Below are 25,405 nucleotides of genomic sequence, written 5' to 3'. Positions count from 1 at the left end.
GCATGAGTGGGGCTTCTCCAGATCAGTGATCTGGCCAGTGCCTTAAGAGATAATATGGTCCTTCACTTTTTAAACTTACTCCTCCTCCTGACTTAAGCTAGTTTTAGGCCAGGCATCCCCAAACTTGGCCCTCCAGCAGTTTTGGGACTACAATTCCCATCATCTCTAGCTAACAGGACCAGTGGTCAGGGATGATGGGAATTGTAGTTCCAATACAGCTGGAGGGCTGAGTATGGGGATGCCTAGCCTAGGGTGTTTAGGGCTTTGTACGGTGTGGGCTTTATGGGGTGTTAGAGGGGAGGGCTAGTGCCTCTGATGGGGGACACACGGTGTTCCTTTGGGGGCAGTTTGTCCACCTTTGGTCCCCACCCTGAACTCAGCTCTCACCTGTGGCTCCTAGAAACTAGCTGGCTAAACCAAGTGAGAGTAGCCAACAGGCCTCAAACTCTTGGTGAATTAGGGACATTCTCTGCATGCAAAGTAATCTTTTCCAGACATTTCAATTAACCTAGCCGAAGTCTGTTGATTTCAATGGATCTACAGTGGTACCTCAGGTTACAGACGCTTCAGGTTACAAACTCCGCTAACCCAGAAATAGTACCTCGGGTTAAGAACTTTGCTTCAGGATGAGAATAGAAATCGTGCAGCGGCGGCGCAGCGGCAGGCCCCATTAGCTAAAGTGGTACCTCAGGTTAAGAACAGTTTCAGGTTAAGAACGGACTTCCGGAACGAATTAAGTATGTAACCAGAGGTACAACTGTACTCGTATGAGTTAGTCACATACAACCCTATAGAAAAGCAGAAAATTAGCATTGAAGGAATGGGTTTCCCAAACCCCAAAACTGACTGTGCAGGCAGTTTTTAAACTGCACCAAAATCCCCATTTCTCTTTAGCTAAAATGCATAAACTTTAGCCGCTGAGCAAATGCAAAACAAGAACACAGCTCTCTCCCTTATCAGTTTGACGGCAAGACTGGCCTTGACTTTACCAGTAGAACAGACAGAGACATATCTTATGTCCTGACCACAAATGACGCAGAGACCCAAGTCTGGGACTAACGCCAGAGCATGTTCTCGGAAGTAGTGACCTCTTGCTCCAAGATAGGAGTAGGAACAGGAATATCCTTTTAGGAAGATCCTTTTATGCTTGAGAGTACCAGAGCAGGAACATATGTGATGTCAACCTGTGTACGTACGCCGACGTGGTTGGGCTCCTAGGGGAGGAGTGAGAGGGTGCCTGGAGGATATATAAACTGCATGAAACCTGTCATTTCTTTGTACTTGCTGTGGACTCACCACGCAGGTGCCTTCTGCTATCCGGAGAGCAGAATAAACTCTTTCTTTGAACCAACCTCGGTGTCATTTTGACTTCCTTCCTCCTGTCCCGGAGCAACGCAGACCCAATCGGTGAACTCCAATAAGGCTACAGCATCTTCTTGTAATATTAATAATCCGAATAACAATAATAAATGCAAAGCTGCCAGATTGTAAATGTTTGGAGAATTCTATCCCTCAACCCCGTCATCACATACATAAAATCTGAACGCTGAGGTTCTGTATTATTTCTTTAAAAAAGAGCACCCACTGCAAGAATAGAGCACACACAAAAGAGCTGGTTTTATTTAGTTTGAAAAGGTCTGCGTTACACCAAGCACACATCTTAACCGTGGTGGGTGAAAACTTGTACGGTTTTGGGGTCGATTACTGGAAGCTCAGCTACGGAGATACGCTAGAGAGGCTCGCGCAAAATTGCGGGGTCCAACTTTGAACGTTGGTTATCATTCTTGCTGCTGCTGCTGCTGCTACTGGTGGGAAGGTGGCCTTCCTAAGCCTACAGGTCCTTGATGTCCTTCTGGACGTTCCACAACGTGGTGGCACTCTTCTGGAGCTGGGCCACCTCGTCGTCCTTCAGCTTCTGGTTGATCACGCTGGTCAAGCCGACAGACCCCAGTACACACGGCAGGCTCAGGAACACTTCGTTTTCAATGCCATACATGCCCTGCAAGGAGGATTTAAGAGAAAAGTTGGAAACTAGGAGATCCCTCTTAACACGTACTCTTGGCCCTGAGTGGGAAGGCTCAGGTGGGTTCCATGGCCGGAAGCGGCTTTCATCAGCTTGGGCTGATATGGCAATTGTGACCCTAAGCTAAGAGACCTTTCTTCCATTTGCTTGTTTCACATTTATATACCGATTGATTGTCGCAAACCCTTTCCAATATCCATGCACTAGCGACATCCCGTCAAAGAGCGAGCCGGCAGTAAATTGCACCATTCAAAGATGGGAGTTTATTAGCAAAAGAACAATCGCCATGGACTTGGTGGAGTGTCAGCCCTAATGAGCACAACAGCTCAACCCTGGTAGGTCTGGTCCCATGAATCAGTTGATGAGACTGAAAGTCCCCACCTCCCCATGGCAGTCTAAGTCCTCTCCTCTCCAGGGCTTTCTCCAAGCAATCAGAGCCTGAGCCTGTGTGCAGCCTGCCACAGTTCCACTCATTTCAGCCCTCTACTGCTTCTGGGAGAACAGGAGTGAGGGCAGCTAGTCGCAGCAGGAGGGAATACACCCATGACTCTTCACCAACCTGACTCATCTCTGTCTCCTGGCCATCCTACTGCTTCAGCTTCTGCCTCCGATTCTGGACTTCTCTCTGCCACAGACTCTCCCACCTCACTAAGCCCTGTTACCTTTTCAGCTTCCGACACCACCTCTTCCCAGCCTTCTCCCTTTTCTCCCTCTGACCACTCCCTGTGCTCAGAGCCGTCTTCCTTTGGGGTTTCCCCAGCTGGTTGTCCCCACCGTTCCTCTGCATCTAACCAGTCCACGGCACTTCCCTCCAACAAACTGATACAGAAGTAATATGGAAGAGGGCAAAGGGGTGCATTCAGGACCACCACTCCCATCTACTGAGTAAACCCAATCCTTGCCCCTGGTGAACTTAACCTTGCTTGCCCTGCAAGTGACGCAGCTGTTACGACCTACACTGTTCTGAAAACACAGTATTGCATTCTCCAAATCTACTGCACTGAGCACCCAGGAAATGAAAAGGCGGAGGGGGAACTTTTCATCCCCATTTCTCTATTTCCCATCTGGAAGCAGGGACGAAATATAGCAAAGGGCAGAAACATAACCAAGCTATGAACGTTCCTTACCTTTACCATGGTGGACACTGGATGAACTCGGCAAAGGTTCCCGAAGATGGTCTCCAGTAGGTCAGCAACACTCAAGCCAATGGCCCAGTTGGTGTAGCCTTTCAGCTTGATCACTTCATAGGCACTACCAAAAACACATCGCAGAAAGCCCAGTTAGACCACGCAAAGTGGTTGGGAAAGATAGAAAGGGAACAGCGAAACATGGTCATGGCAAGAAAGAAGAAAGAGAAATGATGGCATTTCTAATTCTGGGGGAAACTAGCACCAGGAAAAGTCTCGCTAAAGGAGGAGACGCTCTAGTACAGGGGTGGGAACTTCTGTCCTGTGAAACAAATTAGGCTTGTCAGTTCTCTCCGTCTGGCCTGCAAGGCTGTTTTCGCCAAGCCACAGCCACCCGCTCCTCACCTGTGAAGGGCAGGTAAAGAGGAGGTAGGGCTGTAAGGAGGCTTCCACCTGAAAAGTGCTTTGCAAGCCCTGACAATTAGCTGGTTGACGGGGCTTGCAAAGCACAGCGTCTCTGCCTGCACATTTTGAGGACGTCGTTAGGACGTCAGGTGACTGGCAGCTGGGCAACTCCTCTCCCTAGGAAGAGGGTGGCGGAGATAAAAGATTCAGCCCGCTGCCCAGATACAGATCCACCTCTGCTGTAATTGAAGGTGTGGGGTATGTATGTGCATGAAACTTCAGGTTTAAATCAGTTAGTAGGCACAAAATTTTGAATGGCGCATGTCTGAAATATGAACAACCAAATCACCACTAAAAACATGTGGCCCCATTCCAACCAGGCTCAGAACCCAATTCGCATCAGGCCTGGAGCTGGCAGGTGACAGTCTTGGGCACCACCAACATCTACAGAGTCTCTATCCTGACCACCCCTCTTTTAAAAACTCATTGCAAAGCAACAACTAAACAGTCATTCCAGACAATCCGTACTGCTTCTCTCCATGCCTTGGGGAACCAGGAGGTATCACTCTGAATTAACAATTTTGCCTGATTATGTACTCCAGAGAACTCAAAAAACACTCACAGTTTTGGTGATAAATGTACTGACCATGGATTTTGGAGGTATCAATTTTGCTGAGACTGTTTCTCCAGATCCCTCATACACACATTCAAGAAAGCAACCCTCATAAAGACTGATTTTGTGTCTGCCAACCTCGGTCATCCCCAATGCACCATTACCTGTCAACCACCTCCTTGTGAACTTGCTTCCAGCCCTCTGGATCTTGGTCAGTCCCCATGTCAGGGTTTAGCTGCTGGAGAGAAACACCTGCGACGTTAACCCCACTCCAGACAGCCACTGCAACGACAAGAAGAAAAGAGCCCAGGTTATGATAGGGTAGGTTCCCTGTTTAAAGGTAAAGGGACCCCTGACCATTAGGTCCAGTCGTGACCGACTCTGGGGTTGCGGCGCTCATCTCACTTTACTGGCCGAGGGAGCCGGCGTAGTTTCCGGGTCATGTGGCCAGCATGACTAAGCCACTTCTGGCGAACCAGAGCAGCGCACGAAAACTCCGTTTACCTTCCCGCCAGAGCGGTACCGATTTATCTACTTGCACTTTGATGTGCTTTCGAACTGCTAGGTTGGCAGGAGCTGGGACCAAGCAACGGGAGCTCACCCCATCGTGGGGATTTGAACCACCAACCTTCTGATTGGCAAGTCCTAGGCTCAGTGGTTTAACCCACAGCACCACCCGCGTCCCAGGTTCCCTGTTTAGGGAAGCTTTTAATGTTTAACAGACTATTGTATTTTAATATTTTGTTGGAAGCCGCCCAGAATGGCTGGGGAAACCCAGCCAGATGGTCAGGGTATAAATAATGAATTATTATTGTTGTTGTTGTTGTTGTTGTTGTTGTTGTTGTTGTTGTTGTTGTTGTTGTTGTTGTTATTGGTTCTGGAGGTTCCAGGATAAATCCCTGGCATGCTGGGTTATGTTTAGACTGGAAAGGAAGACACTGAGAGATATGATAGCCATCTTCAAATATCTCAAGGGCTGTCGCATGGGAGAGGGAGCAAGCTAGTTTTCTTCTGCTCCAGAGGGTAGGACACCCAAACCAACAGATGCAGGTTACGAGAAAGGAGATCCTGGCTAAACGTCAGGAAGAACTTTGGGACAGCAAGACCTGTTTTGACAGTGGAACGGTCTCCCTTGAGAGATGGTGGACTCTCCTTCCTTGGAGGTTTTCAAGCAGAGATTAGGTGGCCATCTGCCATGGATGAGATTCCTGTATCGCAGGAGGTTGGACTAGATGACCCTCGGGGTCCCTTCCAACCCTACAATTCTACGGTTCTATATCCTATTGGGCTGGGTATGTCCCGTCTGAAGCCCCTGGGGAGCTGGGCTAGACAGACCAATGGTCTGGCTCACTATAAGGCAGCTCCCTTCCTATGTTCACATATACTGGGGCTTATAGCTCAGAGGCAGAGCCTCTGCTTTGCATCCAGAAGATCCCAGGTAGGACTGGGAATGCCCTGTTTGTAATCCTGTAGAGCCACAGCCATGCAGTGAGGCAATGCTGAGCTAGGGTCAACGCTCTGACTTCAATGCCATCTTCCTATGTTCTGTACCATTCAAATAAACAATACTTTATTCGTTCTGGCTACTGTCCAAAGGCACGCATGTGTGTCTGTACAACACAGAAGGGACCGGGAACTCAAGAAGTCCAACTAGGAAAAAAACTTCCTTAGAAAGGGATCTCCGCTCCTGAGTAGAACGCTATAGTTGATTTCATCTCTCACGGCCGTGTTTGAACTATTTTCAACAATGGGGTTGTTTGCTTTCCTTGCTCCATGTTAACTGCTTTGGGCAGGAAAGGAGAGATGTGCAGATCTGCTCCATAAATAAGCACAGGAAAGTATGATTTGTAAGCTCAGCTATCGTCTCCTGTGATTTGCAACAGCTCTCCAGGGAAGAGTCCTTCGCATCACCTGGCAACGTTTTAACAGGAGATGCTAAGGAATGAAACTGGGACCTACTCAAACACTGAGCTATGGCCTTTCTGCATGAAATAAAAAATTAAGGGGGGACACACTTTAAATCTCTGGCACTTCTTGTTAAAGGATTTCAGCCCTGCCTGGACCTTTGAGGTCTCCTTGCGGCAGGGGAAGCAGGACCCTCTTCTGGAAGACCCTCACAAGACCAGTGACCATGAGGTCTCAAGATATGGTATCCACAAGGCTGGAGGACTCCACACTTGTTTAATGATTTCCTGGCTGGATCTCACCTTTTGTCCCCATCACCTCCAAGAGCAGTCAGGAGAAAGCTTTCAGGAGTGCCAATTAGCCACACATGACTGTACCTCGGAGGAGGGGGCGAGCTTGTGAAATCGCTTGCTTGGATCAGGGCCTGGCTCAGAACCAGGAAGGGATAGAGCCTCGACTTCAATATAGCCTGAAGCTCTAGTTTCCAACCCTCTGTGAACTGTGTAACACAGTGGTTCTCAACCTGCGGGTCCCCAGATGTTGTTGGACTACAACTCCCATCATACCTGAGCTCTGGCCTTGCTAGCTAGGAGCGATGGGAGTTGTAGTCCCAAAACATCTGGGGACCCACAGGTTGAGAAAGGTTGGAACAAGTCACAAAGATGGACCATTTCTCCCCCCCCCCAAAAGCAGCTGGGAGTACAGAGCTAGCCTAGAAAGACTCCGTATACAGCAGCTTCAAATGTCCCCCAACCCAGCAGTGTTCTTCTTTTCTTGGGTTGCCGGATGTTGCTGTTGGACTACAACTCCCATTATCCCTGATCATTGGGCCAAACGGGTTGTGGGTGATGGGAGTTGTAGTCCCCCGCACTTGGGGACCCAAGGTTGCAGAACGCTGCCCTACGGGATCGCCGCAGGTTTCGGACAACGCCGCTCACCGCTGGAATCGCCGTGTTCTCCCAGGATCCAACCGTGACAGCTGGTGGGATGGACGCCCAGCTTTTCGGCCATCAGGAAACGGAAGCGAGCCGAATCGAGGTTGCAACCGCTGCCGATGACGCGGTGCTTAGGCAGGCCGCTCAGTTTCCACGTCACGTAGGTGAGGATATCCACTGGGGAAAGGAGGAGAGAGAGGATGAGGGGCTGGTGCACTCAAGAGTCAACTGCCCCATCTGCACTGCATGTTTAAAGCGCTATGATACCACTTTAAACAGATACGGCTTCCCACAAAGAATCCTGGGAGCTGTAGTTTGCTAAGGGTGCCAAGAGTGTTTAGGGGACTCTCATTGCCTTCACTGATGCTCAAGATGCGGAATGTCCCAGGAATGAGCCAGTGCCACACTCTCATAAAAAGGTAAAGGACCCCTGGGTGGTTAAGTCCAGTCAAAGGCGACTATGGGGTGCAGTACTCATCTCGCTTTCAGGCCGAGGGAGCTGGCATTTGTCCACAGACAGCTTTCCAGGTCATGTGGCCAGCATGACTAAATCGCTTCTGGCACAACGGAACACCGTGACGGAAACCAGAGTGCACGGAAATGCCATTCACCTTCCTGCCACAGCAATACCTATTTATCTACTTGCACTGGTGTGCTTTCGAACTGCTAGGTTGGCAGGAGCTGGAACAGAGCAAAGGGAGCTCACCCCGTCACGGGGATTCAAACCACCAACCTTCTGATTGGCTAGCCCAAGGGGCTCAGTGGTTTAGACCACAGCGCCACTCCTGTCGATAATCAACACAAAGAATTTAAAGCAAGCCTTCCACCACAACCTTGCCCCTTCCACGCTTGCCGCAAATTGATGGGGAGTTGTAACACAAAAAGCCAGCAGAGCACGAGGTGAGGGAAGGCTGGCTTAAGCAAAGATGCCAGGATCCAAATTTATTTCTTGTTTACTGAAGTGGCTGCCTTGTGCATCTGGTTTTCTCTGGATTGCAACCAGGCTCTGGAACTAGACTGGCAGTGAGTGCAAGAAACATTTCAGACATAGAAAAGGCCATGATCTAGCTACGGGGGCTGCTCTAACTGCTAGCCCAATTTACCTGGGTTCGAAACCACCAGGATGATGCAGTCCGGACTATGTTTCACAACCTGTGGGATAATGAACTTGAAGACATTCACGTTCCTCTGGACCAAGTCGAGGCGAGACTCCCCTTCCTGCTGGCGGACTCCGGCGGTCACCACGACAACCTTGGAATTAGCGGTGACCGCGTAATCTGCAGGCAAAAATGTAACCGAGAAGTTATCAGGAGCCAGGGCAATGTTCTGCGGCCTTCCAGAAGTTGTCAGATGAGAGCTCCCATCATCCCCAACTGACGAACTGATGGGAGATGGAGTTCAACAACATCTGGAGGCCCAACAGCTGGGTGTCAAATGGGAACCAGGGGGAAGGCAGGTTCAAATTCCCACTCAGCCCTGAAGTTCATTACGACACTTTGGGACAAGCCACTATTTCTTTAAAGGTAAAGGGACCCCTAACCATTAGGTCCAGTCGTGGCCGACTCCGGGGTTGCGGCGCTCATCTCGCTTTACTGGCTGAGGGAGCCAGCGTACAGCTTCCGGGTCATGTGGTCAGCAGGACTAAGCCGCTTCTGGCAAACCAGAGCAGCGCACGGAAACGCTGTTTACCGTCCCGCCAGAGCAGTACCTATTTTTCTACTTGCACTTTGATGTGCTTTTGAGCTGCTAGGTTGGCAGGAGCTGGGACTGAGCAACGGGAGCTCACCCCATCGCGGGGATTCAAACTGCCAACCTTCTGATCGGCAAGTCCTAGGCTCTGTGGTTTAACCCACAGCGCCACCCGTGTCCCTTAAGAGTTTGGATTTGATATCCCGCTTTATCGCTACCCGAAGGAGTCTCAAAGCGGCTAACATTCTCCTTTCCCTTCCTCCCCCACAACAAACACTATTTATTTACAAGCATTTATAAACCACTTTACACATAAATGCTAAAAAAATAAATCGAAGTGCGTACAAAATAAAAATAATAAACAATTGTTATCATAACATTTATTATCGGCCCTTTGCCAGTAGGTCCCAAGGTGGGTTATCATTAAATTTAAAAAGTTTGAATATGCTGCAGTTACAGGAATACGTGGAGCCCTGAAAACACACATCTTGAGTGCCAAAGGGCAGAGTAAACAGGTGTGTCTTCTACATATGAAGGTGCCGGGCGCACCTCTATGGGGGTGGGAATTCCACATCCCTGCGGATGCCACAAAGAAAGCCCTTTCACAATCTATCATCCCCCACAAACTTCTGAGGGAGTTGGAACTACAAAGGCGGCTCCATCTCCTGATCTTAACACCCAGGAGCGACCATAAGGAAAGAAGCGGTCTTCAAGATCTTTATGGCCTCAGTCGTTTGTATTGAAAACCAGGCAAGCAGTGGTATAAAAGCATATAAAAGCAGGGTTTTCGAGCAAATGAAAACTAAAAACAGTCCAGTCTTGTGCACCGGGGAAAGCCTGTGCAAAAACAGGCCCCTTTGCTATCTCTCAAGCTACTTCACCAGGTTGCTGACAGGATACAGAAGACAGCAGGGAGACTCACATACCTCAGCCTGGACTCTGTGCAGGAGCTTGCCCAGGATATAAAAGGAGCAGGCAAACAGGCGTTGAAAGGTCTGAGGCCCTCCCTTCCACCCACAAGAATAATGAATGTTATAATGGACTGCATAACTGCATGTCCTGGCTATAGACAAAGGTCGCCTGTATGTTGAGATTCATAGTCCCTGTATCAGCTTACAAAGAAGTTCACAGAAGTTCTGCATTGCTGGTCTCGAGGGACGGGGAGCCAGCCCCCTCCTCTGAAACTGGCATAGAAACACAACTTCCTAGCCTCTTAGGAGGTAGTTAAAAACAACAACCCTGCCTTCCATGAAGGAAACTGTGGTCTGTTCCTCCTCGCTCGCCTACGTGGAATTTCTGATCACCTATGGCTACCAGGCAAGTTGTGGCCTTCCACTCTTCAGTAGCTCAGGGAAAGCGGATTTCAAACATCTGTTTCCCAATGTGACCTGTTGAGCAAGGACAGAAGTCTGGCTCTCCCCCACCGGGCTCACGTGGCGGTAAGATATAATATAAGACCTACCCTTGCCCGCTATGATCTTATGTGTCTTAAGAAATAAGCTTCCATGCTGAAGATCCATCATTTCTCCCTTCAGTTTGTCTTCCAGGACATCAACCAATGCAAGCTCATCGCAGAGACCCTGGCAGCGAAGGTGGGGAGAAACCACAGGTGTTAAGTATATGAATGATGATGATGATGTACCCCACCCATTTGACTGGTTGCCCCAGCTGCTCTGGGAGGCTCCCAACATAATATACAGAAACACAACATCACAGTGGAACATCACACATTAAAAGTGTCCTGATACTTCCCTTGGGCTGCCTTCAGATATCTATGCAAGCTCATATAATTATTTATCTCATGCAAGGGACAGTGTTTGTGCGCTTCCAATATTTCTAATCACAGGTCTAGAGGAAGTCCACCCTGCGTCCAAACAGCACCCAAGCCTTCTTGCGTTATAGCAGAGAGGAGAAATATTTATACAGTGGACGCTCAGGTTGCGAACGTGATCCATGATGTGCGTTCGCAACCCGCGTCTGCGCATGCGTGGGTTGCAATTTGGCGCTTCTGCGCATGCACAAAGTGTGATTTAGTGTTTCTGCGCATGCGCCGAAACCCAGAAGTAACCCATTCTAGTACTTCGGGGTTTCGGTGGTCCATAACCTGAAAAAACACAACCTGAAGCATCTGTAATCTGTCTGTATGACTGTAATGTAATGTAATGTAAAAGTGGTACCAGTCCTGGCTTGATTTGCTTTAGGCTAAGTTAAATCCAGGTTTGCTCTCCTACCGCAGATGCCCATGACTGCTGCCCTTGACACCTTGGTCAGCTAACGTGAAAAGGGACTCCGTGCAGATATGATCATCAGGGAAGGAGCCGTACAGAACAGAGCCTCTTCTCAGCCTGGTCAAATTTGTGCAAATTTGGTAGCCCACTGAGTTGTCCAACTGAATGTTAATTACAAAAAAAAAATAGCACCAAGAGAATAGACTTCATGCATCTCTATATATATTCATAGAGTCATAGAATTGGGACCACAAGGGTCATATACTGCAACCCACTGCAATAATGCAGGAATCTTTTGCCCAACTTGGGGATTTAACTCACGACCCCGAGACTCTCGTGCTCTACCAACTGAGCTATCCCAAGTCCTGGAATCGAATCATGTGGATTCTAGCCCTTGGAGCTTATAAAGCCAAGGATGGGGCTCCAGAACTCCCATCAGAGCCCAGCCACCAAGGACGATGGGAGTTGTAGTCGAGCTGCAACAGGAGGAACCCGTATGTTCCTCACACTGTCTGTAATATCGCTAAAGAAGCCCATCCATCACATTCCCCTTTTGCTGCAACAGGGTAACAGAGTAACCAGATGGTTCTGGACTCCCCGCTCTAATCTTCACTAACCATTGGTCATGCTTGCTGGCGCTGGTGGGAGCCGGGAGCCTGCCAACGCCTAGATGTCACCATGTCAGCCCTCTTTGACTAACCAATACTCCATGGGTAGGCAAACTAAGGCCCAGGGGCCGGATCCAGCCCAATCGCCTTCTAAATCTGGCCCACGGATAGTCCTGGAATCAGCATGTTTTTACATGAGTAGAATGTGTGCTTTTATTTAAAATGCATCTCTGGGTTATTTGTGGGGCATAGGAATTCGTTCATATATTTTTTTTCAAAATAAAGTCCGGCTCCCCACAAGGTCTGAGGGACAGTGGACCGGCCCCCTGCTGAAAAAGTTTGCTGACCCCTGCGTTTGTCTCTTACAATGAAGTTGACTTAAAGGGAAGATGATGGAGCATCTGTTTTGCATGGTCCCAAGATACTCCAGGTAGGACTGGGAATGGTCCTCATCTGAGATCCTGGAAGGTCGCTGCCAGACAGTGCAAATGAACTAGATGAACCCATGGTCTGACTCTGCACAAAGCAGCTGCCTGCATTCCTAACCGGAGAACCTGCATCTTGCTCCTCTAGATGTTGCTGGATGACAGCTTCCACCATCCCTCTGCCCCTGGGTATCACTTCTTGCATGGAAGAACCTATTAACCATTTATTTTATTTTATTGTGGGGGGAGTCATAATTGCACTTAAAAAGTTAAAAGGACCCCTGACCATTTGGTCCAGTCGTGACTCTAGGGTTGCGGCGCTCATCTCGCTTTATTGGCCAAGGGAGCCGGTGAACAGCTTCCGGGTCATGTGGCCAGTATGACTAAGCTGCTTCTGGAGAACCAGAGCAGCGCACGGAAACCCCGTTTACCTTCCCTCCAGAGCAGTACCTATTTATCTACTTGCACTTTGACGTGCTTTCGAACTGCTAGGTTGGCAGGAGCAGGGACCGAGGAACGGGAGCTCACCCCGTCATGGGGATTCAAACCGCCGACCTTCTGATCGGCAAGTCCTAGGCTCTGTGGTTTAACTCACAGCGTCACCCGTGTCCCTAATTGCACTTAGGTCTGGCCATTTATGCCACCCAAACACAGACACACACAGACACACACACACTGACCTTTTCCAGGACGCTGATGGCACAAGCCATCCCAACTTGACCGACTCCTACCACGGTGACTTTGTTGTTTGGCTTGGTGGCCGGCTGCGTCACGGGTGTGATCAGTTTGTCCTTGAGCGAAGCCATTTTTTGCTGCAAAAAAAAGGAGAAACCAGATAGAACAGAGGTCAATTTCCACCTTCAAAACAACCAAAGCAAGGTTCTCAAGCGCTTTCAAAAGAAGACTCCAGTTCCTATCAATATGCAGCTGAGAAATAAACAGGATTAGCTTGAGACTGACAAAACACAGCACGTGGCCTCCAGACTAATTCATTTCTACCCGTTTACGTTTGCCCTACAAATCTGCAACACCTGCCAGCAGTTTCTCAACGTGCGGTTGCATAACGCCACAAATTGTGGAGTCTCAGCTGTTCCTTTTCATTTAAGTACCTCCCCATTTCATTTCAGTTCTGTCTTCCCTTCAAGGTCAGTGTTATGCACAGGTCTTCTTCCCTCGATCCCTGAGAGATGATGGCTGCCCCATGGCTAAGCAGGGATTTAGAGCAGCGACTCTCTAGTCCTAGCCCAGCCACACAGGATTATTATTATTATTATTATTATCTGGCCCAGCAAATACTTCTTCGAGGCATTGCCATTAATTTGCAGCAGTACAGAGGTGCTTAAAAGGTGTTACAAGATGCAAAGGCTTAGTTACATAACTATTAGTTTGATTTAAAACTCACACCTTCCTCAAAAGGAGCCCAGGGTAGTAAACATATCAACACAATTAAAACTTCTATAAAAAAAAAGTTTACAACTCCTGAAAGCAACCACCTGCTCTCAAACTAATAATTTCAGGGTTGCCTTGGACAGAAACCTTCACCCATTGAATGCCTGTATAAGCAGGAATGTTTTAAAACTTCTCCGATAAGTTACTAGTAAGGGAGGCTAGCACACCACACAATCCAATTTATACCCTTTCCTTAGCAATTCAGCTTCCCATCCTTACAGTCATGTTTCTCCACCGACAATTTCCTGCTGCCTTATACACGGTACTTATACATTTATTCATTTATTTCATCCTGACTATCCTTCCCTCACTTACACAGTTGTACCTTGGTTTTCAAACGCCTTGGGAGTCGAACGTTTTGGCACCCAAACGATCAAAAACCAGAAGAAATTGTTCTGGTTTCCAAACGTTCTTTGGAACCTGAACATCCGACGTTACTTCCATGCCTTCCGATTGGCTGCAGGAACTTCCTGCAGCCAATCGGAAGCCGCGCCTTGGTTCCTGGACATTTTGGAAGTCAAACGGACTTCCAGAACAGATTCTGTTCAGCTTCCAAGGCACCACTGTACCTCAAGACCTGCTCACGATTTCATTTGGCTAGAATACTGTTTTGAATAGTCCGAAAGGAATTTCCATTCTTCCATACACCTTTCTTCGTTTTGGTCTCCTATTTTCACCGTCAATCTCTCCACCTCCACATAGTTCTTCAAAATCCGGTCCTCTTTTCTTTGAACCTCGCTTTCTTCCCATTTCTGCACGTACAGAACTCTGGCTGCTGTGGTCACACACACAAACAATTTGACCATCTTTTGGGGGGACTTCTCATCCTATTTTTCCTATTAAGAATGCTTCAGGCTTTCTTGGGGAATAACGATTTTAAACATCTTTTAAAATTCATTATGTATCATTTCCCAAAAGCCAGTTGCTTTTTTACAAGTCCGCTGCATATTTTTTTAAAAAGGTCCTTTCTGCCTGCTGCCACTTCCAGAATTTATTTGACAGTCTTATACAGGCTTCTTCAACCTCATCGCTCCAGATGTTTTGAGACTACAATTCCCATCATCCCTGACCACTGGTCCTGCTAGCTAGGGATCATGGGAGTTGTAGGCCAAAAACACCTGGAGGGCCGAGGTTGAGGAAACCTGGTCTTATACATCTTGGCTAATTTACTCAGAGTTAGGTATCACCCATATATCATTTCCATGTACCACATTTTTTGCTCTATAAGACTCACTTTTTCCCTCCTAAAAAGTAAGGGGAAATGTGTGTGCGTCTTATGGAGCGAATGCAGGCTGCGCAACTATCAGAGAAGCCAGAACAGCAAGAGGGATTGCTGCTTTCACTGCACAGTGATCCCTCTTGCTGTTCTGGCTTCTGAGATTCAGAATATTTTTTTTCTTGTTTTCCTCCTCCAAAAACTAGGTGCATCTTATGGTCTGGTGCGTTTTATAGAGCGAAGAATACAGTAGTTTTCCTTTAATGTATAACACGCCATAATTTTCGAATCTACTTTCCACAGCTTTTCCCACGCTGCCTTATCGATAAAATGGCCCAAGTCCTTAGCCCATTGTATCCAGACTTAACCAGCTCATTTTTTTGTTTTCCATTCTCTTCCACCACTTTTATTGGATTTCAGAGGTTTGGTTGCATAAATTCTGTCGTAAGGTATGCCTTGTTATGCTGCCGTTTCTACGGGGATATATGCTCGGGATTTATTACCCCTGCTATGCAAAAATCTCCAAATGAATCTGAACTTCAGCGTCTAAAATCCCTGGTCGAGGACAAGGATCCTGAGATCACGTTAAGGGTAGCCAAATTCTGTGCGATTGCCATAAAACTGAGGGAACAAGCTGTGCTATCATAAAGGTTTTAAATGATAATTTTAGGTTATATGTTAGTGACTAGGTTTTAATTTATATATTTTTTAACTGTTGCTATATCTGTATTGTCCTTGTTATACCTAATTGCAAATTCAAATGTATCCCTATCGTGTTTTATGACTTCCTTGAGATTGTATGTGGGCTGGAACTGGTCTGTGACCGAAATAATAAAATTCATTCATTCATTCATTCATTCATTCATTCATTCATTCATATTCTGTCATATTTAATTGCTAGTCGCTTTATCTTGCCCAAGGCAACCCAAAGTGACTTATAACCAGCCAAGCAAAAACAAACACACAAAGCCCATATAAATACATTGGGAGGGGGGAATAAATCAAAACCTTCCCACCGACTTCTAAAAGGCCACTGATAGAATTGTAGAGTTGGAAGGGACCCCAAGGGCCATCTGGTCCAACCCCCTGCAATACAGGAATAAATACCATATTTTTCGCTCTATAAGATTCACTTTTTCCCTCCTAAAAAGTAAGGGGAAATGTGTGTGCGTCTTATGGAGCGAATGCAGGCTGCGCAGCTATCCCAGAAGCCAGAACATCAAGAGGGATCGTTGCGCAGTGTTCTGGCTTCTGGGATTCAGAATATTTTTTTCTTGTTTTCCTCCTCCAAAAAACTAGGTGTGTCTTATGGTCGGGTGTGTCTTATAGAGCGAAAAATACGGTAGTTAAAGGCCAATGGCCTAGTTGAAGAGGAACAGTTTCGCCTGGCGCCTATAAATATGTAAGGAAGTCACCAGGCGAAGCCTCCCTGGGGAGAGCGTTCCACAAACAGGGAGCCACCACAGAAAAGGCGTCCGGACCTCTTGTGAAGACGGCACACAAGAAAGGGCCTCAGAGGTTGATCACAGAATCTTGGCTAGTTCATATGGAGAGAGGCGGTCCTTGGGGTATATATTTGTTGAAATATGAAGCAGCATATAAATAAATTAAACTAAATAACTAAATAGACATATGCTGTTCAGTAAAGATTGCTTTTTTAAAAGTTGCATCAGCATTGCAAATCAGCCCCCGAAAGTTACTAGTCTGCAAACAAACAAACTTACTATTCCGCTGCGATCTGGCAGAGGGCGGGCAGACTGCTGAGTCCCGCCTCTAGTAGGAGGAGCTTCCTCTCCTGTGGCCCTGATCTTTTCCTCCTAAAAAGTAAGGGGAAATGTCTGTGCGTCTTCTGGAGTGAATGTGTGGTCCCTGGAGCTGAATTGCCATGGGGCAAAAAGCAGATTGTGATATGAGAGAAGGGGGGTGTTGAAACAAAGCCGCTGAGCAGCTGATCGGCAAGTGATCAGGGAGGGAGATAAGGGACTCTAGAGATAAAGGAGGCTGCTTGGGAGGGGGGAGGTAAAAGCCCATGGATCCTCAGGATTTTTGCATTGGGTCGCCCCAAATTCACCATCAGATCACATAGCATGTCCATGGCTACAGCCTGCACCCAAAAAATCACGCATCCACTGTTCCGTGGGGCCGCAATGGCACAAAAACGTGGTTACAAAGCACGGATCCACATGGATCCTCAGGATTTTTGAACTAGGTCACCCCAAACTCACCATCAGAACACATAGTATGGTCCATGGCTACAGCCTGCACCCAAAAAATCACGCCTCCACTGTTTCATGGGGCAAAAACGTGGTTAGAAACCACGGATCCACATGGATCCTCAGGATTTTTGCACTGGGCTACCCCTAACTCACCGTCAAATCACATATCATGTCTGTGGCCACAGCATGAACCACAAAAATCATACATCCACTGTTTCATTCAGAATATATATATTTTTTTCTTGTTTTCCTTCTCTAAAAACTAGGTGCGTCTTATGGAGCGAGAAATACGGCGGCTACAAAGCTACTCTGCCCTCCTGCTTACCTTCTCTTGTGGGCTCCGATACGGAGGCCAACTGTTGCCGTCGCTGTCGCTATCACTGCCGCTGCCGTTGCTATACGTGCTGAACACGTAAAGAAAGCAAGTGAAGTCACTCATACTGAACTGCCACTGGCTCTAAGGCACCAAAGACATGCTGGCAACATAAGGAGCTGACAAGGTCCCTGCTCAGAAAGGCTTACAGTCTACAATAACAGACAAAACAGGAACGGGGGGAGAAGTCAAAGGCTGCGTATATCTCCTGCACGCTTCCAGCACATGCGGCAGGAAGGGGGAGGCCCCCCCGTGAACCCAAGCAATAGTTGGAAGAGACCCTCTGGGTCATCTAGTCCAACCTGCCCCCCCGAAATATGCTGACTTCCATTCTTTTTTTAAAAAATAATTTTATAAGTTGTGTGTCCTTGTTGCTCAACTTGACCCTTTTGCATGGTTTTGTATCTTTTGTGGCATTTGTGCATTGTGATCTGCTGTTATTTTATTGATTATAGATTAGTAATTCTTTATTGTAACTGATAAGTGTGAACTGCTGGATTATTATTTGATGTTTAATTTTACCGTTTAGTATTGGATCCTAATGGATTGTTGAGGATTGCTTTATTTGATATAAGTTGTTTATTTTAAAGCTATTGTGGCTTTTTATATAGGATCTGAATGTTACTATTAATTTTTTGATTATTTTTTTTTATGTGCTTTGGAAGCCGCCCAGAGTGGCTGTGGCAACCCAGCCAGATGGGTGGGGTAAAAATAATAAATTTATTATTATTATTATTGCTGTCTCAAACAGGGATCGAACCTGCAACCTTGGCATTATCACACCACGCTCTGACCAGCTGAACTAGCTAGGCCGATTTCTGATCTCCATGTTGCATAGGATGCAGTTTTCAGTAGCTCTCAGGGGGGTGGGAAAGGGTGGGGTCCTGGAAACTATGGCCAGGGGGTGGAAGTCAATAGTAGAGCACATATTTTGCATTCCAAGTCATAGTTTTGATTCCTGGTATCTCCAGGTTAAGACCCTTGTCCAAACCCTGGAGAACCACTGCCAGCCAGTGGAGAGCAATGGTGGGGGAGCCTCAGCCTAGGGGCCAAATTATTCTTAAATGTGGCCCTTTAAGCATCTCTGCCTGGCTCTCAGGACCCCCCCCCCCTTCTCCCACAGGCCACCCCTCTCAGCAGCCAAGCTATGCACCCTCCTCGAATGTTTCTGTCTGACTGGGATGTGTCCCTGAACTGTGACAGAATCGTGGGGTTGGAGGGGGTCCTGAGGGACATCTAGTCCAACCCCCTGCAATGCAGGAATCTCAACTATAGCATCCATAGCAGAGAGCTATCCCTCTTGGCTTGGTGGAGATCTGTGCTTGTGTAGAACCGTCTAATTCAGGCTTCCTCAATCTCGGCCCTCCAATGTTTTTGATCTACAACTGCCATAATCCCTAGCTAGCAGGACCAGTGGTCAGGGATGATGGGAACTGTAGTCTCAAAAAATCTGGAGGGCCGAGGATGTGGAAGCCTGGTCTAATTTTTGCATGGGTGGGATGTGGCCTGCTGTACAAACGGTGGCCTTTGTTGATCCACCCAATTTTTGGCCCTCTCCACCACTGGCAAGCAGCCCTCTGAAGATAGCCTATGAAGGAATGTACCCCATAGGCTGTAAATAATAATTTATTTTTTATACCCTGCCCATCTGGCTGGGTTTCCCCAGCCACTCTGGGCGGCTTCCAACAGAATCTTAAAATACAATAACCTATTAAACATTAAAAGTTTCCCTAAACAGGGCTGCCTTCAGGTGTCTTCTAAAAGTCAGATAGTTGTTTATCTCCTTGACATCTGGTGGGAGGGCGTTCCACAGGGCGGGTACCACTACCGAGAAGGCCCTCTGCCTGGTTCCCTGTAGCCTCACTTCTCGCAGTGAGGGAACCGCCAGAAGGCCCTCGGTACCGGACCTCAGCGTCCGGGCAGAATGATAGGGGTGGAGACGCTCCTTCAGATATACTGGACCGAGGCTGTTTAGGGCTTTAAAGGTCAGCACCAACACTTTGAATTGTGCTCGGAAACTGAATTACGCGCCCCCCCCCTGTCTGCCCTTGGCATAGGCTGGTAGTCTTCAGCCTTTGCAGAAACAGTATTCCCCTTAACCCAGAGATGGAGGTCCCATCTGTTGGTCCAAGACCAACCAGTTGAAGTCCAAGGTTTCTCAACCTTGGGTCACAAGACGTCATAGAATTGTAGGGACCCTGAGGGTCATCTAGTTCAACCCCCGGCCGTGCAGGAATTGGACTACAACTCCCATCATCCCTGACCACTGGGGTCCTGCTAGCTAGGAATGATGGGATTTGTAGTCCAAGAACATCCAAAGGCCCAAGGCTGAGACGGGCTGGTATAGGCAGCTCTGAACGAGACGGGCCAATGGCAGGACTCAAGGTAAGGCAGCCAGCGGCCGACACAGGAGGAATGAGGAGAACAGGATGATGCACACATGTTTCTGTAAGGTATTCATAAGCAGTACTGCCACCAACTGGGAAGGAGAGAGCAGCCATTGTTGCTAGTAGCCACTGCCTAGGTTCTCCCTCAGCCAGGTGAAAATAACTAGGCCTCAAAGGGATGCCTCATTCCTTATCTTCTTCTGGTCGGGCCGCTTTTGGAAGATCTCGTACCTTCCTCATTCCTAAGTTTTATGCTCGATAGCAATAATTATTATTCCTGCACCATTTCCCACCTCTCTATGCCCTCCCCTGTTTTTGTGCATTTCTACTCCATCTCCCAACATCCCCAGCCAGCAGAGTAAAAATCTTGCCGGCTCCCTCCTGCAGGGAGTTGAAAACGTTTTATTCCAACCGGCTTTTGGGAACAGACTGATCTTAACGAACGGCATTGCGCCATGCTGTTTTTTTCTGAAATTATCTGTATGTTTTAAATAGATTACATAGTTTTAATTCTAGCCACATTCTAGACTGTGTTTTTTAGCTGCCTTTTTTTTATCTGTAAGCTGCCTGGAGTCCCTATGGGGGATAGGGTATAAATAAATAAAGATAAAATAACAACAACAACCTGGATGGCACCACATTGACATCCCTTGCTCTGAGTTATAGAACTCTGGACCATACCACAAATGTGCAGGGGTCATATATACCGTATATACCCCCCTCATTCTCCACCCCCAGTAGAGGATAAACTTCCATTCATGCTGCAAAGCTAGCAGGATCATGGACAGAAGGACAGTGCAGTTGGGCTCTGACGGGGCACTCATGACCTATGGCAGCCACAACACGCCGCTTCGTTCCAAATTCACGTGGCCACCCGTTCTCACAGCACACGCGCGCCTCGCAAGCTGCATCGCGCGAGGCTCTTGCGCTCCAGCGCGCGCAGGATCCCGATCTTGGCCTGGGCAAGTCGGGCAGGATGCGGCCCGGCCCGGCCTGGGCTTTCAGCAGGAAGCGTTTTCCACGCCTGCCTCACCCGATTCTGCTAAGAAAAGGCAGGGGGTGTGCGCATTTCGCTGCCCCCCCGCCTAGGCACGTGATGCCTTTGCGCTCCTTCATTTTTTGGGAGGGTTCTTCCCTCTTGCAAAAAGGGATGAGCAGCCTCCCCCAGCGGATGCTCCCCGTTTTCAACGCGCGCATCCCACCCCAAGTTGGCAGGGCCATTTCAAGCACCCGGGGAGATTTTTGCTGTTGCAAAAAATAAAAATTTAACTGCTTCCTTTCCCCTCCCGCTCTTTGGCAGAGCACATGCGAAGGCACGAGGAACGGGGGGGGGGGTGGGAAGGCGCCGCGATGCGCAACAAGTTTTCTTTTCCTGCCCCGCGTCTTCCGCGATGGTTGCCTCTGTGGCCCGGCCTCCCTCCCTCCCTCCTCCTCCGCTGAGCCAAGGCCGGCCCGAAATCCTCTACCAGGAAGAATTAAAAATGCAATTCGCAAACCTTTAAAATGCAACAAGCCTGTCTCGGGGAATCCAAAGGAAAAGGCGGAGCGGGAGGTGGGTAGATTGCGCCTCTAACCACTAGGCCATCGCTCCTCTGGGCGGAAAGAAAAGGCAGGGCAGGATCGTCCACCCGGAGCCTCTTTCCAACGGAAAGGGAAAAAAACTTCTCGCTTTTTACTTTGCATCAATCATTTTTGCTTTTTGTAAGTCCTTGGTGCGTTTTGGGGGAGAAAGGGCTATATATATTTCTGCAACCGCATTGACCTTTAGAAATACGGGAGGGGGGACACACGATGCAAAGCGGGAGAAAAAGATGGCTCAAGACCCCTGAGGGCAAGGGGGAGATGGCTCAAGACCCCTGAGGGCAAGAGATCTACCTCCAACCCCCCTTTCTCACATGCATACACGCACACGCGAGCGCCAGGCCACGATGCGCAGGAGAGATCTCCCCTAACCGATCCCTCCCCACCCATTTGAAGCGCTTGAGTCCATCTTCCATTGCCAAAGGCTTTTTGGGGGTGGGGGGAAGATGGAGGGCCACCCCTTCCCCCCAAAAAAAAGAAAACCAGAGGATCGGTGCGTTTGCTATGTGATACCCACCTCCGGGGTTTGTTTGTGCGCCTAGGACCGGCTTAGCAGCAGCAAGAAGACGCGGAGCGCAGCTGAGGCACAGCCTGGATGGAGGAGGGGAAAGAAGACAATGTCAGCCGGGCAAGGGGAAGGAGGCGGATCCGGAGCCGCTCCGCGTCGCTTTCCTCGGGTTACGCTTTTGTGATTGGAAACCAGAGCCCCGCCCGCCCCCTCGGCTCGCGCAATCCTCTTCAAGGACGGCGCGCCAAGGGTGAAGCTGGTGCGCGCAGCCTCGGTCCTCCTTCCTCCAAATTCCTGCCTTTCTTCCACCTGCGCCTTGCTCCCCAAAAAAGAGAGGAGAGAAACCACCACGTGGGTGCTTGCACCCAGGAGGACGGGGAGGTCATCGGGCCTCTGCTCACGCCATCAGCACACCCCACCCCCATCATACAATGCAGCTTTGTTGTTCTGGCTCATTTTTATTTATTCCGGCCTTTTCTCACCGGCAAAGCCAGAAGCGGCCTGCTAGATCTCCGCCTGCGGCTGTTGCAGACAAACATCTCGTGTGTGCCTTAAGACGCCTTAATTTATGGCGTCGGTTTTCGCAGGCTGCGTCTCATCAACTCGCCTGCGCCATATAGTTGCAGCAATATTGTACGGTACTGCTTTAGCAGTGGGGTATCATGGGAAATGTAGTTTCCTAAGGGCGCAGAAATGCCAGATCTACAGTTCCCAGGTGGTGCGCCATAACAGGGCTGCGGGCTTCAGAGATGCTACAGGACTCCCGCTTCACGTCGCTTTTGCAGAAACAGACTAACAATGCAGCTAGTCCCTCTCGAGGTAGGAACTAGGGAAAGTCTTGTGGCAGTTTAAAATAGCAGCTTTTTACTGTAGCTTTGAAGGATACAGGAACTTTCGTGGCAACCAATCTTTAAGATGCCACAAGAGTTCCGTTTGTGCTGCAACGGGCTTATTTATTCAGTGTGAGCACCTTGAATTAAGTCCAGGAACAAACGGGTTATACGAGTTCTAAATTAAATGCTAGCCGCTAATCTGGCTGCTGCATTTTGCACCAGTTGAAGTTTCCAAGTTGTCTTCAAGCGGAGCAGCTTGGCTGGAACTCAAGGCATGCTGTAAAGGAAAACGGGCTACCTGAAGCCAAGGTGATGCCAGGTGACTGACAGGTGGGGGGGGGCAAAGGAACCCAGGATCCAACCAACCAGCTGGAAAAAGTTACCAGTCCCTGCTGTACCTGCATGCTTCCGCATGCCCCTCTTTAACCTTCCAGATCTAGGGCCTTTTTTGGGAAAGTTGGGCTTTTTAACATCTATGCAACAGACTGAAATCAAAAGGTGTCTTGACATCAAAACATAGGTTGCACCTATGAAAGTTGCTTGTTTGAGACTGGAGTTGGGACTTTTAATGTGTGTGGGAGCTCTTCCACTGAATCCTGTGCCACCAAACTGGTATTCTGCACATCTTCTGTTGCAGTCTCTCTCTCCCCCCCCCCCATTCTTATATGCCAATATTTCATGCAGTAAGAAAACTGAGACGATATGCAGAGGGACAACTTGTGCAAGTTTCTCCCCCAAGCCTGGCTGACCCCACCCAGCTGCCCAGCTCCTTGGCAATCTACAGTACAGGGAATAAATATACAGTACAGGGAAAAATACCCAGAGGAGCCGCATTGTTACTTATCCCAAATGTCCTTCAAATTAGAATCCTGGCACCACCCATCAGGATGCAGGGAATTCTTCGAGAGAATAAACACCACTGTAGGAACCCCAGCGGGCACAAATTTCGCACTGCAAAACTAGTTCATGTGCCAGTTTGGAGTCTTTGCTCAAAGCAGCAAAACTTGGAGCAGGTATGGCACATCTACGTAGGCAATCGATTTGGGAGTATCTCCAAAGGCTTTCAACCATTTTGGGTGGGTTTTGCTTTGTTTTTAATCCTTTTTTATACTGTTCTTAAGAATGCTGTCATGAGAGGTTGAGTAGGCAGAGCTTGGTTCTGAAAAAGTTAAGATTCCCGAATTTGGGAGACCCCTATAATTTTCTCTGTGCCTCGCTTCCAGGTGTGTAGGTGACATCTGGCAGATGTTCAGTGCTGCGGCAGAAGCACTCTGCACATGCCCAGATGTCCTTTCCTTTATTGCACTTTGTATATTTTTAAATTTTTATTACTATGAACACACAGAAAAGATAGCAAAAGTGATGTGTAACAGATAAAAATGCTTATAGAACTAGAAAAAATAAAACACAGGTACAATGGGGAGGAAAACCCAGAAAACAACTGAGAATACAATACCACATTCAACTGGAAATATATATTCTGCATGCTTATGACAGCTGGGTAGGTGGAGATAACTTCAAGGCCAACAGGACCTGCAAGAGCTTTTGACCTTTTGTTTTACTTACACCACTTATGTGCTCTGCAGTCTCCTTGGCATGGTGGTCAGTCCAGCCCTGGTGTGTGCTGCAAGCAGAGAGCAAGAATCAGTAGGGTGCCTTGAAGCAAGGTGCATGCAGATGACTCAAGCAAGAATTACCGGGGAAGGCAGTGCTGAGTCATTAAGCAATCTGGCTGTAAGGGGGGAAATTCCTTGCTGGTGACAAACAAGGTGATGAACCAGATTCTGAGCAAAATCCAAACCCATGCTCTGCGTCACCCATGGGAAATCTGGGGGCGTGCAAAGCTTGGTGACCCCACTTGTGGGATTCCTAGCAGTGCTACACTGCTATCAACCCATTCTGCTAGCCAGGTTTCACTTGGATATAGCTCTATATTAGGAGAAAACAAGTCAAGCTGAATGCTTCTTATGAATAATCCTAGGCAAAGTATAAGAATCACTAGAAGTGGCCTTAGCAATATAGTCTTTCTAATTCAGAATCTTGTTTTAAGATGACTACTACTAATAATATTTTTAGTATTTTAATAATAATAATAATAATAATAATAATAATAATTTTTATTTATACCCCGCCCTCCCCAGCCAAGACCAGGCTCAGGGCAGCTAACAACCAATAATAAAAACAAGTTGATTGAAATACAACTTAAAAAACAAGATTAAAATACAACATTAAAATGCAGTCTCTTCGCAGGATGAGAAAGGAAAAAAGAAAGGGGGAGGGAATCAAATCGATTCTAAGCCAAAGGCCAGGCGGAACAACTCGGTCTTACAGGCCCTGCGGAAAGAAATCAGATCCCGCAGGGCCCTGGTCTCGAGACAGAGCGTTCCACCAGGCCGGAGCCAGTGTTGAAAAGGCCCTGGCTCTGGTTGAAGCTAATCTGATTTCCTTAGGGCCCGGGACCTCTAGGGTGTTGCTGTTTATGGACCTTAAGGTCCTCTGTAGGGCATACCGGGAGATGCCACCCATCTGATGGGGTTGCCCCAGCCACTCAACTAATTATTAAAAACACAATAAAACATCAAACATTAACAACTTCCCTATACAGGGCTGCCTTCAGATGTCTTATAAAAGTCAAATAGTTGTTTATCTCCTTGACATCTAATAGGAGGGCAATCCACAGGGCGGGCAACACTGCTGAGAAGGCCCTCTGCCTTGTTCCCTGTAACCTCGCTTCTCACCATGAGGGAACCGGCAGAGGACCCTCGGAGCTGGACCTCACTGTCTGGGTGGAACAATGGCGGTGGTAATGCTCTTTCAGGTATACTGGACCAAGGTCATTTAGGACTCTAAAGGTCAGCACCAACACTTTGAATTGTACTCAGAA

General features: G+C 48.1%; 1 protein-coding gene across 7 annotated transcripts; it reads right to left on the bottom strand.

Moving 5' to 3' along the window:
• Window positions 1-1,593: 1,593 nt before the first annotated feature.
• LDHB (lactate dehydrogenase B) lies at window positions 1,594-24,153 on the bottom strand. 7 transcript variants are annotated; one of them, XM_081927283.1, is made up of 11 exons: window positions 24,088-24,153; window positions 21,698-21,771; window positions 17,165-17,243; window positions 16,348-16,440; window positions 12,639-12,770; window positions 10,160-10,277; window positions 8,112-8,285; window positions 7,012-7,185; window positions 4,333-4,450; window positions 3,151-3,274; window positions 1,594-1,999 (listed from the first exon to the last, which is right to left on the bottom strand). In XM_081927283.1, exons 5-11 carry the CDS (start codon window positions 12,762-12,764, stop codon window positions 1,832-1,834), a joined length of 1,002 nt encoding a protein of 333 aa, XP_081783409.1. In that variant the 5' UTR covers window positions 12,765-12,770; window positions 16,348-16,440; window positions 17,165-17,243; window positions 21,698-21,771; window positions 24,088-24,153; the 3' UTR covers window positions 1,594-1,831. The 7 variants fall into 7 exon arrangements, with proteins under 7 accessions (XP_081783409.1, XP_081783407.1, XP_081783410.1 ...); XM_081927281.1 differs by having other exon boundaries at window positions 17,165-17,364; window positions 24,088-24,149; XM_081927284.1 differs by lacking the exon at window positions 17,165-17,243 and having other exon boundaries at window positions 24,088-24,148.
• Window positions 24,154-25,405: the final 1,252 nt, after the last annotated feature.

Source organism: Podarcis melisellensis (genome assembly GCF_964234715.1).
Source record: "Podarcis melisellensis genome assembly, chromosome: 10".
Lineage (NCBI taxonomy): Eukaryota > Metazoa > Chordata > Lepidosauria > Squamata > Lacertidae > Podarcis > Podarcis melisellensis.
This window is presented reverse-complemented; position numbering and strand designations above follow the sequence as displayed.